Source organism: Telopea speciosissima, chromosome 11 (assembly GCF_018873765.1).
Source record: "Telopea speciosissima isolate NSW1024214 ecotype Mountain lineage chromosome 11, Tspe_v1, whole genome shotgun sequence".
NCBI lineage: Eukaryota > Viridiplantae > Streptophyta > Magnoliopsida > Proteales > Proteaceae > Telopea > Telopea speciosissima.
Window position 1 is genome coordinate 39,181,232 of NC_057926.1, and position 16,031 is coordinate 39,197,262.

The 16,031-nt window shown below is 41.5% G+C and overlaps 1 protein-coding gene across 2 annotated transcripts in view; it reads right to left on the bottom strand.

The window, feature by feature from the left end:
* The window catches only part of LOC122645868, an 82,039-nt gene that overhangs the window by 9,810 nt on the left and 56,198 nt on the right, over window positions 1-16,031 (bottom strand). For both annotated transcript variants that reach the window (XM_043839264.1, XM_043839265.1), the window contains exon 11: window positions 8,372-8,526. In XM_043839264.1, the coding sequence (XP_043695199.1) occupies window positions 8,372-8,526 (155 nt within the window). The remainder of the gene's footprint in view (window positions 1-8,371; window positions 8,527-16,031) is intronic.

A 16,031-nucleotide genomic window follows, 5' to 3' on the forward strand; every position in this document is an offset into this window, starting at 1 on the left:
AATGATCCCATGTTGAACCATAAACTCATTAAAGGGAGCAGAAAAATATTCTTTTGCATTGTCACTGCGAAGAACTTTCAAAGAAGTAGTAAATTGATTCTGAATTTCAAGCACAAAAGTACAGAAAATGGAATATAATTCAGAACGATCCTTCATTAAATAAATCTAGGTAACTCTGGAAAAGTCATCTACAAAGGTGACAAAGTAACGAAAACCCAACACAGACGAAATAGGACACCGACCCCACACATCCGAATGAACTAAAGAAAAGGGTTGGACAGCCCTGTTACTGACTCGAGGGGGATAACTTACACGGTGAAGTTTCCCAAACTGACAAGACTCACACTGCAAACTAGACAAGGACTGAAACCGACTATCTAAAATCTTCAAACTCTGCAATGAAGGATGACCCAAACGACAATGAATCTGATGAGGAAGTGCCACACTCGAATACGCCACAGTGGATTCGTTGTCAAGAAGATACAGTTCCCCAGATACGCGACCTCTACCAATTGTCTTCCTCGACTGGAGATCCTGAAACTCACAATAATCAGGAGAAAAGGTAACCGAACAATTGTTAGCTTTGGTAAATTTTTGAACAGATAATAAATTGAAAGGAAATATGGGTAAGTAAGAAATGGAAGACAACGACAAAGAGGGGGTAACATGCACAGTGCCTGTACCCAGAACTTTAGCAAGAGACCCATCGGCTAACACAACATCAGAAGAAGATTCACGAAATGAAGAAAAAATACCTGATGCTCCAGTCATATGGTCCGAAGCACCTGAATCAATGATCTAGGGACGAGAAGTAGATGATAGGCATGCAATAGCATTACCTGGCTGAACTAGGGTAGCAGTGGAGAACTGAAATGAGTGAGAATTCTGAAATTGTGTAAACCGCTCATAGTCTTCATTAGACATAGTCCCTGTTTTACCCTCAGGCTTAGAAGGAGGAGTAACCACCAGATCACTGCTGGCTGAATTTGCAAACTGAGGTGGTTTACCATGCAGCTTCCAACAAAAGCGTTGAATGTGACCAACTCTGCCACAATGATGACAAGTGCGCACCTGTCCTGAAGTCTCTGAAGTACCGGATGTGGGTGCTTTATTGTTCCCTGACCCACGACCACGGCTACCACCACTGCTGCCCGTACCTGTCCCACCACTGGACCCACAGTTGGGGAAGGCTGCAAGGGCAGAATTCTCATTACCATGAGAGGAATCTTGGCTGTTCTCACGAGAAACCCATAAAAGTCTTGAAAAAGCTTCTGAGTGTGTGGTGACTCTATCCCCACCGAGGATTTGAGACCGTACTGGCTCAAATTCTTTTCGAAGTCCACCCAAAAATACCATAACAGCCAGCTACTCTCGCTGTTGCTGCATCTCTTTCACATCAGACGTGATAGGAAGAATGGAATTCAACTCCTCATATAGTTGCTTGAATTCAGCAAAATATTGGGTTACAGGCAGAGTCTTCTGATCCACCTTATAAAAAGCTTGGGACAGGTCATAAATCCGAGACAAGTTGTCCTTCCCAGAATAGAGGACATTCAAATAGTCCCATAAGTCCTTTACTGTGTCAATGTGAGTAACCAGGTCTGCAATCTGATCATCCATTGAGTTCAACATCTGACTCAATATTCTTGCATCCACCGTATCCCATGTCGTGTCTCCTTCAGGCTTTGGCTTGGTGAGATGATCCTGTTGATCACGCCCCGTCAAGGCCAATTGAACCACCTTCTTCCATTGCTGAAAATTAGAAATCCCTTCAAGTTTCCTTTCGGTAATGCGATGAGAAGAGGAGGACAATTCTGTCACAGTAGTCTTTGCATCACCCATGCTGAACTAAACCAAAATAAACCAAAATAAATCTTCACAGAGAAGTCACGGACAGAGTGAAATTAATGGACAGCAACCACTTCTGAACTTGCAAATTAATGGACAGCACCCACTTCTTACTTCCAAACACCTCTGTAAATACAAACAGTTCTGAAACTGTAGGGCAGCAAGGTGATACAACCTTCTACGACCTCCAATCAATCACAAGCAACACACGCCAGCCAATAACTCAATCCAACTCAATCCAAATCCAAAACATAAACCACCGAGACCAAGTTCTTTATATAGTCATGAACTAGTCTCAAATAAAACCATAAAACTGCAGCAAAGGGTGCTGCATCCCCTTCAAGATGAGACCACGAGAAGTTCCAAAACCTTGATTCTTCAAATCCGCAAGCTTAGACAAATTAAACCGCAGGAACAGAGAGAGGATTGAGGATGAATAATCGACCTCTACAGTCCTAGCTCTGATACCATGTTATAAAAGTGAAAGAAGAAGAAGTAAGAAGAAGAGAGGAGGAAGAAGAGAATCTGCAGAATAGGGGCTGCAGCCGTGAGTCCAACTGCCCCCCAAAACATATTATTAAATAGGTTAAAATAAATAACCCCAATAGACAAAAATACCCCCAATAGGGGAATCATGAATAGGGGCTGACGCTAGCCTATTCACGACTCCCCCTTACTTCTAACAGGCAAGAATTTGAAATAAAGGATCTGGGAAAACTGAAGTACATTCTAGGGATAGAAGTTGCTCGGTCTTCTAAAGGCATCTTTCTTTCTCAGAGGAAATACATCCTAGATTTATTGACCGAGACTGGGATGCTAGGGTGTCATCCTGCTGATACACCTATGGATGCTACTACCAGACTTAAAGAAAAGGAGGGAACACCGGTCGACAAAGGTCGCCATCAAAGATTGGTTGGTAAGCTCATTTATCTGTCTCATACAAGACCTGACATAGCAGTATCTGTAAGTATGGTCAGTCAGTTCATGCATGATCTGCATTCCTCTCACATGGATGTTGGTATCCGGATTCTTCGGTATTTGAAGTCAGCACCGAGAAAAGGAATTCTTTTGTCTCCGAATGGTTATCTTCGTGTCGAAGCATATACTGATGCAGATTGGGCTGGTTACTATGATAGAAAGTCCATTTCTGGCTATTGCTCATTTGTTGGTGGCAACCTTGTTACATGGCGTAGTAAAAAGCAGAACGTAGTGGCAAGGTCTAGTGCTGAAGCTGAGTTTCGTGCTATGGCACAAGGTATTTGTGAGATGTTGTGGCTCAAGGGTTTATTACAAGATATTGGTACTCCTGTTCCTCTTCCCATGATGTTATATTGTGACAACAAGGCTGCTATTAGCATTGCTCACAACCCGGTTCAGCATGATCGTACCAAGCATGTGGAGGTTGACAGACATTTTATTAAAGAGAAGTTGGAAAGAGGGCTGGTGTGTGTTCCTTTTGTGCAGTCTGCTGACCAGCTTGCTGATGTGTTCACTAAAGGCTTGCATGGGAAGGTTTTTCACCCTATTCTTGTCAAGTTGGGCATGGATGATATTTATGCTCCAACTTGAGGGGGAGTGTTAAGATAGGCTACTTTACCCAATAGGGTAATTTAGTCCTTTTGGTTTTGTTTGTTTTATCTTTTAGTTTTATTATTTTTTCTGTCTTTTCTGTCTTTTTCCCCTAGCCGATTTCTATTTTGGGATTCCTAGTTGGAATAGGAATCCTAATAGGAATAGGCAAGGGGGCATTCCTACTTTCATTATGAATAAGTTGTAATTTTGATTATTATAAATAAAGGGGGCTGGATGATCGATTTTGATCATCTAAGCATTCAGTTCTACAGAGTTTTAACACCACCCATTACATAACCATTCACGTTCACCATTCACAATGGGAGTGTTTTGGTTGTATTGACAACAATGAACAACACCACAGCCACGCCACATTGCTCAACAATTTCCCCCTTTGGAATTGTTAGCAATACACTCAAAAACCAAAGAACACAGTCCATGCATAGAGAATACAGCAATGACACACACAGAATGTCCCTGATCTCTGCACCACATTTCCCCCTTTCTGGGATCTTTCTTCACCTTCAAAAGGACTCTCTCTTGCTTCATATCAAAGGGGCTCTCTCCCTTCTTTTTGAGAACTCTTTCCACCTTTAAGGCATCTCTTCTTTTAAGGTCTCTCCCCCTTTGACAACAAATCCAAAGGACATTTCAAATGACTCCCCCTGAGTCCATACGGGAGTAAAAATCTGCAATAGAGCACACTCCCCCTTCCAAATGTGCCTCGGCACACTTCAGTGCTTGGGAAGAGTAATTACTCCCAACTTAAGCGAAGGTACTCAAATACCTCCTTGGGCAATGGTTTGGTGAAGATGTCTGCCACCTGCTCTGCTATAGGAATGAAATCTAACTGAATCTCTCCTTTAGCTATCTTCTCTCTCAAAAAGTGATACCGGATAGCTATATGTTTGGTACATGAATGCATCACCAGATTCTTAGAGATGTTGATGGCACTTGTACTATCACAATATACTGACATTGGCTTGCTCAAGTGAATGCCTAAGTCTTTTAACACTGTTTCATCCACAGAACTTTGGTTCAGTAAGAAATGCAGTTATGTACTCTGCCTCGCTGTAGATAGGGAGACAGATTCATGCTTCTTACTGTGCCATGCAACCAAGTTATTGCCCAGATAAAATGCACCACCACTAGTGCTCTTTCTGTCATCTACACACCCTGCCCACTCTGCATCTGAGTATGAAAACAAATGAAATCCTTACGACTAGAATACCATAAACCACACTCCATGGTCCCCTTCAGGAATCTGAATATTCTCTTCACTGCTGTCACATGAGATTGCTTTGGGCTTACTTTCGGTCGAAACTGTGTATTTTATTTATTTCGCGCTTGGTTTCAGTGGCCATATGACCTAATTAGATCATGAAATTTGTAATACAGCCTATTTTAGGCCCTATAAACATAGTGGAACCCTTAGTTTTTTAAAAATCACACCCAAAATAGTAGTTTGACTTCGGACCTTAGGTTGGTAGTCATAGTTCAAGGTTCCGCCGAGATTCCAAAATCATCCCTTATTTATGCCAAATATCATTTAAGTAAATGTTTCATAAGATACTCATAAATAAGCAAATACCCCTCCCCCATTTGAATCCAATAAAAATAGTTGGAAATTCAAATTCCAACTATTATTGAGTTTATGACTTATGACTTATGAACTTATGCACTTATGACTTTATGAGTTTAAACTTTAAAGTTTAAACTAAAGGCTACATTTGACTTTATTTTTGTTTCATTACTTTGTTTAAATTTCTTATTATGTCTTTTAGTACTTAAAGAATTTGTATTTAACTATTCATACATCAGGGTCCGACAGTATATTGTCAATCAAGGGTCTAAACCCAAAACACCACTTTGAGTTCAGTTTTTTGCAATATGAAGGTTTTAATGTGTTTATTTAGCTTAAATAAGGGTGTACATGAAGTATTAAGCCTTAATATGGCCATAACCCCACCGAGATGGAGTACCGAAATATGGCAGAAAAAATACCATATTTCGGAAATCTCAAACAGCCCGACATGGCGAGACGACACGAGATTTTAAACCCTGTTTATCGGACAAAGGTCTCCTCATGGCCCGTTGAGACAAGCTTATCTCAACTGCCCAAATATCTGACATGTTGGCAGATTGGATGAGGCCATGTGGAAGGATGGTTCCCAATGTCCCCTTGCTACGTGTCAAGTTTCTGCCCAAACAGATAACGCCAAATGGAAAAATAAAGCTTTGAAATATAAGGACTACGGGCGGGTGCAGGGGTGCAGGGGCACACACGGATGGCTGAAAAATACAAGTAGGCATATCAATACATGGGAAGGTATTTAATTGAATTAGGTTCTGAAATTTGTCACGTAATTTTCCAAACAAAGACCTGTCTATCCAACAGTAAGAATCGCTAAATCATCCTGCTATGTGGCTCAAACAGAGGACCGTTGACAAAAATATTATTCTAACCAAGCAGTGTAAATTAAATCATCCCTTGTTTGAAATATTTCTGCTATTTAAGAAATCAGATTTCCCTTGTTGCCTCTCTCATCTCCAATGGCTCTTGGTCCCCCCCCAACTCCCCTCCCCCCCTTGCTGACCTTTGGAGTTCCCTCCCCCCCATCCCCCCTGGGCACCGTGGTAGAGGTGACACCACCCTTTGGCTCTACTCCCCCTCAGGCAGATTCTCCTCTCACTCCGCTTGGGACTTGGTTAGACATAGAGGGTCCCCCTGTCCTTGGCACAGAGTTGTTTGGTTTAGAGGCCACATCCCCCGCCATAGTCTCACCGCCTGGCGCGCCCTTGCAAATTGCCTTCCCACCCAAGGCTTCCTCATCTATCGGCACCTTCAGGTTCACCCCAGTTGCTGTCTTTGTTGGAATGGGGCTGAAGATGCAGATCACCTGTTTTTCGCCTGCCCCTTTGCTTCTTCCATCTGGTCCCGTGTTCTTCGTCACTGTTGGCCAGGTCGGCGCTCCCCCCTCTCCCGCAGCAGGGAATGGATCTGGATTGACATGACGTTTGGAGGGAAGACGATTTGTGATTCGGTTGACAAGATTGCCTTTTGCGCCACTATCTCCCATATCTGGATGGAACGCAACCTCAGAAGATGGACGTCCAAATCCCGCTCTTTCGACACGATTTGGAAGGCCATCTTCTTCGATGTTTCATCTAAGATCAGATCCCTCCCCCCCTCGGATGTGAATGACACCCCAAGGAACAAGCTCATTGTTGTCTCCTGGGGTCTCCCTCTATCCATTTTGCGCCCTAGCTAGTTCCTAGCTTCGGCTTTGCCTTTGGGCTCGTATATTCCTTCTTTTTTCTTCGTAATTTAATATTTATTCATCCAAAAAAAAAAAAAAAATCAGATTTCAAGTGAAATCTGCAAACCAACTGTTCTGACAGTACTTTTGGGTTGAAAAAATCAACCTACAAACCTGATCAAATGATATCCCTTTTAGTCAATTATTGGGTATCAACTCCACCATCAATATGACTCTAGATGTGTTGGATGGAATTGTTTAACTGTGTTTTGGAAGGTTGTTTGCACATCCGTGAATTTTAATGATTTCTTCTGCTGTCTATTTGAATTGCTAATCTGCTATTTGTTGATTTTAAGGACATCAAGGGTTAGCTTCTTAGTCCTGAAGCTTCAGAGTTTAGAATTTTGTTGCTCTCTGGATCAACCTAAGTGCGGCAGGTTTGTGAGGGTTACTTCTCATCTTACCTTTTTTTAGTGCTGAATTTGAATATTTCAGAAAATATTTTTCAAGACATCCAAATCTGGAAAATATTTTATACATCTTTCAGTGAGAAACATTTACTGGATATAGAAGCCTATTACAAGAATCTCCTCAAGCGGCATTGACAATAATTATTTAGTGATAACTATAGCATAGGTGTATCTTTAGGATATAACATTCTTGTTTTGAATTCTAGCTGCCACCAAAAACGGTAGGCTAATTTAAGTCAGTAGAAAATTCTGAACTTTCTACACTTTTTCTTTACTACAGAATCCGATAATTTCACATGATTACAAGTTAAGAACCCAAACATAAAGTTTTCTAATAGAAGGGAAACAAACAACAATTTATTTAGGACAAACTGCATTCAGGACAAGACCTACATAAATTCATATAACTTCTAAAAACACACAACAATAGAACACTTACTGGAGCATTATATCAAATTTAATTAGTAACTCCAAAAGTTTCTCTACCAAACATAGCTAAGACCTTACTTCAGTGATTAATTTTAAGAATTGAATAAATTTCAATAGCCTACATGACCTAGGCCATCAATCTGCATCAAAGTATATGCGACCCACATCCGGAATGAAGCATGGCACAAAAATCAGACCAAAAGGTTCACATCTAATCATATTCTCACAATCTCAGACAATTTAGATTACTCCAATAGTAATGGCCTTGAAATGAGTTGGTGGGAACCATTTATGGAGTATTGTCACATCATCCCTCATGATCCTAGGAAGCAACTTGTATTTACCACTAATATATCACAACCATCTATCGGATGAAAATGAAATTTCATCTAGAGTAACTTTTAAGTGAGCACAAAATGGAAGAAGTATCCCATATAGAAGTACAAATTATAGGTTCTGCAATAAGCTAATGGGTATTCCTTGAAAAACTACTTCTCTTATCAAATAAAATGGCTAAAATAGGAAAGAAACCGCCGAACAGTAATCGCTTAGATTCTAGAGTTGGCTTCAACTGAACTAAACCAAGCTTCACCCTACTACAGCTCTGCTGCATTAATCCTGTTCTGGTTTTCAGAATCAAGATTCGTGCTTACATTGTTTCTTCTTATTTTCAAGACATGTTTACATTCTTTGTCTAAAACATTCCCTATCAGAGCAAGATAATGATCTAGTAAAACTTCACATGGTGGGTGGCTAAGGAAAAGACGCACATAGAAAGATCTCAATAACTACCTTGATAGAGGAGGAGCAATGTTGAAGGCTTCACAGACCCTCTTACTTTCTTTTAGAAGCTCCTCTGCAGCTTGCAGAGCAGCAACGGCCATCCCATGAGATTTCTCTGTGTTCCCCTCATCAAGTATCAAACCATGAAAATAATATGATACGGCCTGGAAAGTACACCTTTATGAGTTAGAAATGCAACATATAGAGTTAAATGATGATATTTCTTACTGACACAACTACTTACAAGTAAACCCTAGATAAAAAGGAGCAGAGACAACAGGCAGAAATTTTGGCCCATGCTTAAAAAAGTTTCTTACAGTGCAACAATAAGATAAAAAAGCCAAAGCCCAAAAATCCATCATCAACTCAGAAAGTACTGACTAAATCGCAAGGAGAAAGCTTCTAACTTGTACAATTCTTTGATATGTCTGTAATTAGTAGAATCCAACTTTTGCATCAGATTTGCATCTATAGATCAATACTTTTTTTGTATTACCCAATTTTAATGAAGGATGAGAAAATATTGGACAAAGTGGAAAGCTAATGTAGGACTAGAATACTAGTCCCAAATAACCCACAAAACCAAAATTAGAAACAAGGGCAGAATTAGAAAGTTAGGGCTTCAAACCAAACCAGGCATGGGAATGAAACCAAACTTGGATTGAAGGAAGCCTGTATGGAGGGAAAGCACTGCTGAAAGTTGCATCCAATTCCGATGGTGGAGTTGGAAGATATGGAAGCAACGCCGAAATTAGTAGGTTAAACTCTACAGGCCAAACCAGCCACCAGCTTGGGCTCTAACTTGGATAGAGTGTAGGACCTTTGGAGAGGAGGCTTTGCTGCAATTTTGAGTTAGATCTGATGAACAACAGAGGATATCTGAGTTGGTGATGAAATTAGAAGGTTGAGGCAGTAGAGCAATCCAACCAGCCACAAGGGCTCAAACTGAGATTGGGTGGACTCCTTGTGGGTCTGACTCAATCCTCAAAACCCTGCTGGAAACAGAGGTCAGTCTTCAAGGCAAATCAAGTTCGATTGTACCTGGCAGCAGGACAGGAACAGGCCAACAAAGTGTGCTTCGATCCTCCTTGGTGATGAACAGTAGCAGCAACAACACTGGAACAGCAGCAGCAGCCTTTGGATGATCTTCTCAGTGATTGTAGTAACCACACTAACTCAGCAGCACAAAGAGATAAATGGAAAGGAAGAGAAGAAAACAGAAGGTAGGGGATAGGTGGATTAGGCTCTCTCAGCCAGGCTCCTTCAGCCCTTCATTGTCATTCAACTTGGCAAGGAGAATTTCTGTGCTCAAAAGCAATTTCATTCATCTACTAAAAATCGTCGGGGAGCCTCTAAGGGCTGTTACATATAAATAGAGGGCATAACTTGCCTCTCAAGCTTCAATAAAATCGAGACTAACTGTTGGTGCAGTCAAGAATTGGCTGCTGCCAGGGTCGAGATCTGGTTTAATGGAAAGTAAAGAAGGCCACTGTTGGAGGGATTTATGAAGATGAAGGCTGCAAATGAAGGGGAATGAAAGGAAAGATGGTGATGAAGATGTGATTGATGATGGGTATGGTAAGGATGATATGGTTGAGGAGATAAACAGAAATTTAAAGATAGTTTTGGCTACTAGAGATCCACTAGAGCCCACCTTAGGAGTCCACCTAGGTCCATCAAAAAAGATCCACTTTTGGATGTAGTTGCTGAGATCCATAGCCCACCTGAGTTCAACAGGATGTAATCTTCAAGAGAAGTTCCTTTTTTTTTTTCAACTGGTTGCTAAAGAAGGCTCCCACGATTTCTTTATATAGGGGAGGAAAAGGTTCAGTTGAACCTTTGGTTACATGAATCTAAATAAATAGACTTTTGGAATTCCCAAGCTAGTGGAATTCCAATACCTAGGAACAACCCCCCATAGATAGAAACAAACCCCAAAACATTGAAACTAACCCCAAGAAAACTAAAGACTTGTTCCAAGACTTTGGAACAACAAACAAGACCAAAATAAAAGAAAGCAATAAACCTGCCTAGGAATATGAAAAGGTAATTAACTAAAAACTAGGAAAATTAAAAGACATTTCTTGGAACTGAGGAGTCACTGCTGGGATTGAAAAGTCTCTAGAATGTTGTTGACTTGTGAACCAGACTTGGCAGTCCCAAGAGTTGAGTTTTAGATTAGGTAAACAAGTAATAGAAGAGGAAGAAGGTGGAGAAGGAAGAAGAAGGCAGAAGGAGAAGTTTGGAGGCAAGAGGAAGAGAAGGAGAATGTTTGAGTTGTAATGTGTTGTGTGTGAGAGAGATCTCTCCACACCTATATTGCTTCACTAATAGAAATAACAGAATTACATACACCTCCATAAGGAGGTAAAGAGTAAAAAGGTAAAAAGATAGAAATTACATATTAGAGCAACTAGTCAATAGGCTAATTCCCAAACTACCCTTAGAACATAATTTCTAATAACTCTAACACTCCCCCTCAAGCTGGAGAATATATATCATGCATTCCCAGCTTGCTTAAGAGAGTACTAAACTGAGGAAAAGCAAGAACCTTGGTCAAGATGTTTGCCAGCTGATCACCCAGTCTGTACAAATGGAGTACAAATGTAGCCAGAGTCTATCTTCTCCTTGATGAAGTGCCTATCAACCTCAATGTGCTTAGTTCGGTCATGTTGGACTGGATTGTGGGCAATACTGATGGCAGCCTTGTTGTCACAGTAGAGTCTCATAGGGCCTTCAGTATCAAATCCCAGTTCCTGAACAAGTCTCTTCAGCCATATGAGTTCACAAACACCATGAGCCATAGCTCAAAATTCTGCCTCTGCACTAGATCTGGCTACAACATGTTGTTTTTTGCTTCTCCATGTAACCAAGTTGCCTCCCACAAAGGTACAATAGTTGGAGGTAGATCTCCTGTCTGTAATGGAGCCGGCCCAATCAGCATCAGTGAAGCCCTCCACTCTCAAGTGATTGTGCCTAGCATACAACAGTCCTTTCCCTGGAGAAGACTTCAAATACCTAAGAATGCGATACACAGCATCCAAGTGACCACTCTTGGGAGCATGCATGAATTGGCTCACAACTCCCATTGCATAGGAGATATCTGGGCGTGTCATAGCAAGATAGATAAGCTTCCCCACTAGTCTTTGGTATTTTCCCGCATCAACCAAAGGAGAACCGCAATCTTCTCCCAGTTTATAATTCTGGTCAATGGGAGAATTTGCTGGTTTGCAGCCTAACATCCCTGTCTCTGTCAACAAATTAAGAACAAATTTCCGTTAACATATGTTAATTCCTTTCTTGGTCCTTGATACTTCAATTCCTAAGAAGTACTTCAAGGGGCCTAGATCTTTGATCTCAAACTGCTGTGCCAGGTAGCTTTTCAGTTTACCTATCTCAGTTATATCACCCCCTGTGACCACAATATCATCAACATAGACAATGAGGGCTGTGATGGTACCATTGCCCCGCTTGGTAAAGAGAGTGTGATCAGCTTGACTCTGGGAATACCCATTCTTCAGAATAGCCTGTCGGAAGCGTTCAAACCATGCCTTTGGTGACTGTTTGAGACCATATAGTGCCTTCTTGAGGAGGCACACCTTCCCTTCAGCTGAAGGCATTTTGAAGCCTGGAGGGGTTTGCATGTACACTTCTGCTTCCAAGTCACCATGAAGAAAAGCATTCTTCACATCCAACTGATATAATGACCAATCATTATTGGCAGCCAAAGATAAGAGGACTCTTATAAAATTGTGCTTGGCCACAGGTGCAAATGTCTCCTGATAGTCAATCCCATAGACTTGACTGTACCCCTTGGCAACCAACCTTGCTTTATATCTTTAAATACTGCCATTAGATTTATACTTGATTGTATAGACCCATCTACATCCAACTGGGACATGTCCCTTGGGAAGGTCCACCAATTGCCAAGTACCATTCTTCTCAAGGGCCATCATCTCCTCAGACATAGCTTGCCTCCACTTTGGGTCAGACATTGTTAGATATAGCCAGAATACCCATTTTTCCCTTTATTTAATTGATTGTTTTGTATATGGGTTTAGTCCCACATTGCTCATGTACAACCTTTTATGTTTTTGTTTTATTTACTCTTATAAATAAAGTGGAGCTTGGGGTGAATTAATCATCCAAGCATTCAGCCTAATTCTGGTCTGCTAACATGGTATCAGAGCAGAACTCGAATTAGGGACCTTCCCCATCCCTCCTTCTCTTCCATTCTCGATCTCAGCCATCTTCCTCTCTCTCTCGGTTGCTGCCTTCTCCTCTCTTGCTCTTCATTCTCCCATTAGGGCAGCACTAATGAGGTGATCTGCAAAGATCTAGTTGCTGCCCTCCATTACCTCTGTTTTTATGAGTTGATTTTCTACTCGATAGGTACCCTTACCTGTCTGCGATATTTGGTTTCTTCAGTTTTTGGGGATTGATTCCATCTCAGCTATAAGGGATCATTCCTCCTCTTTGAAGATCAAGAACTGCAGCAGGTCGACATCTGTTCCTATCATCAGATCTGTTCAAGACCCCCTAAGATCGATTTTCCTCAAAAACAAGGTTTTTTTCTAAAACCCTGACAACCATCAATCTAGGGGCTGGTGACTTCGATTGCTTCTGAATTTTTGAAGACTTGTTCTCCACTATTAAAGACTCACTCGACCTTGGTTGGGACTACATCAGATCAGTTTTTTGGCATATCACACCCTTTATCGATTTCAGCATTCCAGGGTTTTTTCAAAACCCTAACCAATATCGATCTAGGGTTTGCAGGTTTCAGGTGCTGCTGATTTTTTGCAGGGTGCTTCAGCATTATTAGAAGATTATTATCTCCTATTTTCAGACCCATCTGCAGTGTTTTTGTTCCCTTTTTTCCTTACATCGATTTCAGCTCTTTCAGGGTTTTTTAAACTCTGTAAGAATCGATCCAAGGGTTCACTTTGCTGCTGTTGCTGCTATTTACTGCTGTTGCTGCTCCAATTATAGACCCTTCAACTGCAGGTTTTTGTGGGGTTCTCTTCATAACAGCTTCTCTCTATATTTTGGGCTTTTATACTGCTCTCATGGGTGACTCTGTGGATTCGACTACTACTACTGTTGATGATGGACACAGTAAATCAGATTATCATAATTTTACTCCTAATCCAATCAAGTTGGATGGCACTAACTACTTGCTTTGGTCTCGGTCAGCCTCTTTTGCTATTGCTGGCCGTGGCCTTACTGGGCATATTACTGGTGCCAGTGTTATGCCAACTGAGATTGGAGCTGCTCGAGACAGGTGGCTGGCCAACAATGGAGTTCTCATGTCCTACCTCGTTGGCTCTATGACTACAGAACTACAGAATAATTTTCTTCTTCTTGATACAGATGCAGAGATTTGGTCTGCTTGCAAGGAAACCTACGGGCAACTTGGCAACGATGCCTAGGTCTATGAACTCAGGAAGAAGGTCCTGCACACTACTCAGGGGGAATTGACAGTCTCTAAATATTATGCTACTTTACGTAGCCTTTGGCAGCAGCTGGACCACTTTTCTGACTTCCACCCGAGTACCGCTACAAATATTACCTCCTATAAGAAGCATGTGGACAAGATTAGAGTCTATGATTTTTTGGCTGGCTTGAATGTGGAGTATGATCAGATCCGTGTTCAAGTGTTGGGCCATACGTTACAAGCAGAGCAATGCTGATCACACCTTGTTCATCAGACAAGTTGGTGACAAGGTTACTCTACTCATAGTCTATGTGGATGATATAGTGGTGACTGGTAATGATGATGCTGCTATCAAGGATTTGAAGCTTCTCCTTGGTTGTGAGTTTGAGGTCAAAGATCTAGGCTCTCTAAAATATTTTCTAGGGATAGAAGTTGCTCGCTCTTCAAAGGGCATCTTTCTTTCTCAAAGAAAACATGTCCTTGATCTATTGATTGAGACAGGGCTGCTAGGTTGTCATCCTTCAGATACTCCTATGGATGCTACTACAAAACTTAGGGAGAAAGAAGGTGAACCTGTCGACAAAGGTGGTTATCAGCGGTTAGTGGGCAAACTAATCTATTTTTCTCACACCAGACCTGACATAGCAGTTGCTGTAAGTATGGTGAGCCAATTTATGCATAATCCCTATTCCTCTCATATGGATGCAGTCCGTCATATTTTGAGGTATTTGAAGTCTGCTCCAGGGAAGGGAATTCTCTTATCTCCAAATGGTCATCTCAAGGTTGAAGCTTATACTGATGCCGATTGGGCTGGTTCTTCTGGCAGAAAGTCTATCTTTGGCTATTGTTCCTTTGTGGGTGGGAACCTTGTCACATGGCGTAGCAAAAAGCAGAATGTTGTGGCAAGGTCCAGTGCTAAAGCCGAGTTTCGTGCGATGGCCCAAGGCATTTGTGAACTTCTATGGCTTAGAGGCTTATTACAGGATATTGGTGTGGCTGTCCATCTTCCAATGATGCTCTATTGTGACAATAAAGCTGCCATTAGCATTGCTCATAACCCTGTCCAGCATGATCGCACTAAACACGTGGAGGTTGACAGACATTTCATCAAGGAAAAGCTTGAAGCTGGCCTCATTTGTGTTCCTTTTGTGAAGTCTACTGATCAACTGGCGGATGTGTTCACTAAGGAGCTGAATAGCAAGCTGTTTCATCCTATCTTAGTCAAGTTGGGCATGCATGATATATATGCTCCAACTTGAGGGGGAGTGTTAGATATAGCCAGAATACCCCTGGACTTTTTTCCCTTTATTTAATTGATTGTTTTGTATATGGGTTTAGTCCCACATTGCTCATGTACAACCTTTTATGTTTTATTTACTCTTATAAATAAAGTGGAGCTTGGGGTGAATTAATCATCCAAGTATTCAGCCTAATTCTGGTCTGCTAACAGACATAGCATCAGTAACATTCCTGAGAATAGAAGCTGTAGAGAGAGCAGTAATAAAGGCAATACTTGTGGGAGAAAGAGCACCATAGGAGACAAACTGGGTTATGGGATTAGTACAAGCTCTTTTCCCCTTTCTAACAGCAATAGGAAGATCTAAGTCAGATGGAGGAGAAGGGATATCACCTGATTGAGAAGGATGAATCTCAAGATGTGGATCTGGATCCAAGGAGGACTCTTAGTAGGTCTGCTTTCCTTGGTTATGTATGCCTTCACCCTTTTTGTATGTAATGTGGTAATCCTTCTCCTTACTAGGACCACTTTCAACCACCAATTCTGTATTCACACTGGATTGATCACCAGTATTAACCACATCCACAGTCTTGTGTGTACCAATGTCAAACATAAAAGGAGAGATAGGGAGAGAAGAATGAAGGAAATCAGCAGCCTGTTCACTTCCACACTTCTCCCCCTGAAGAGGATGCTGAGAAGGGGTAAAGAAAGGAACAGATTCAAGGAAGGTGACATCCTTGGAGATTAGACACCGACGAGAAGAAGGGTGGTAGCACTTGTAACCCTTGGTAGTAGAAGAGTATCCAAGGAAGAGACACTTGAGGGCTTTGGGATCAAGCTTAGTGCGTGCAGATTTGTTTACATGCACATAACAAATGCAACCAAAGACCTTAGGAGGAAGAGAGAAAGCGGAAACCTTGGGAGATAAGATGTCCAAGGGAGAGCTGAAACCAAGAAGTTTGGTAGGCATGCGATTGATGAGAAAAGAGGCAGTG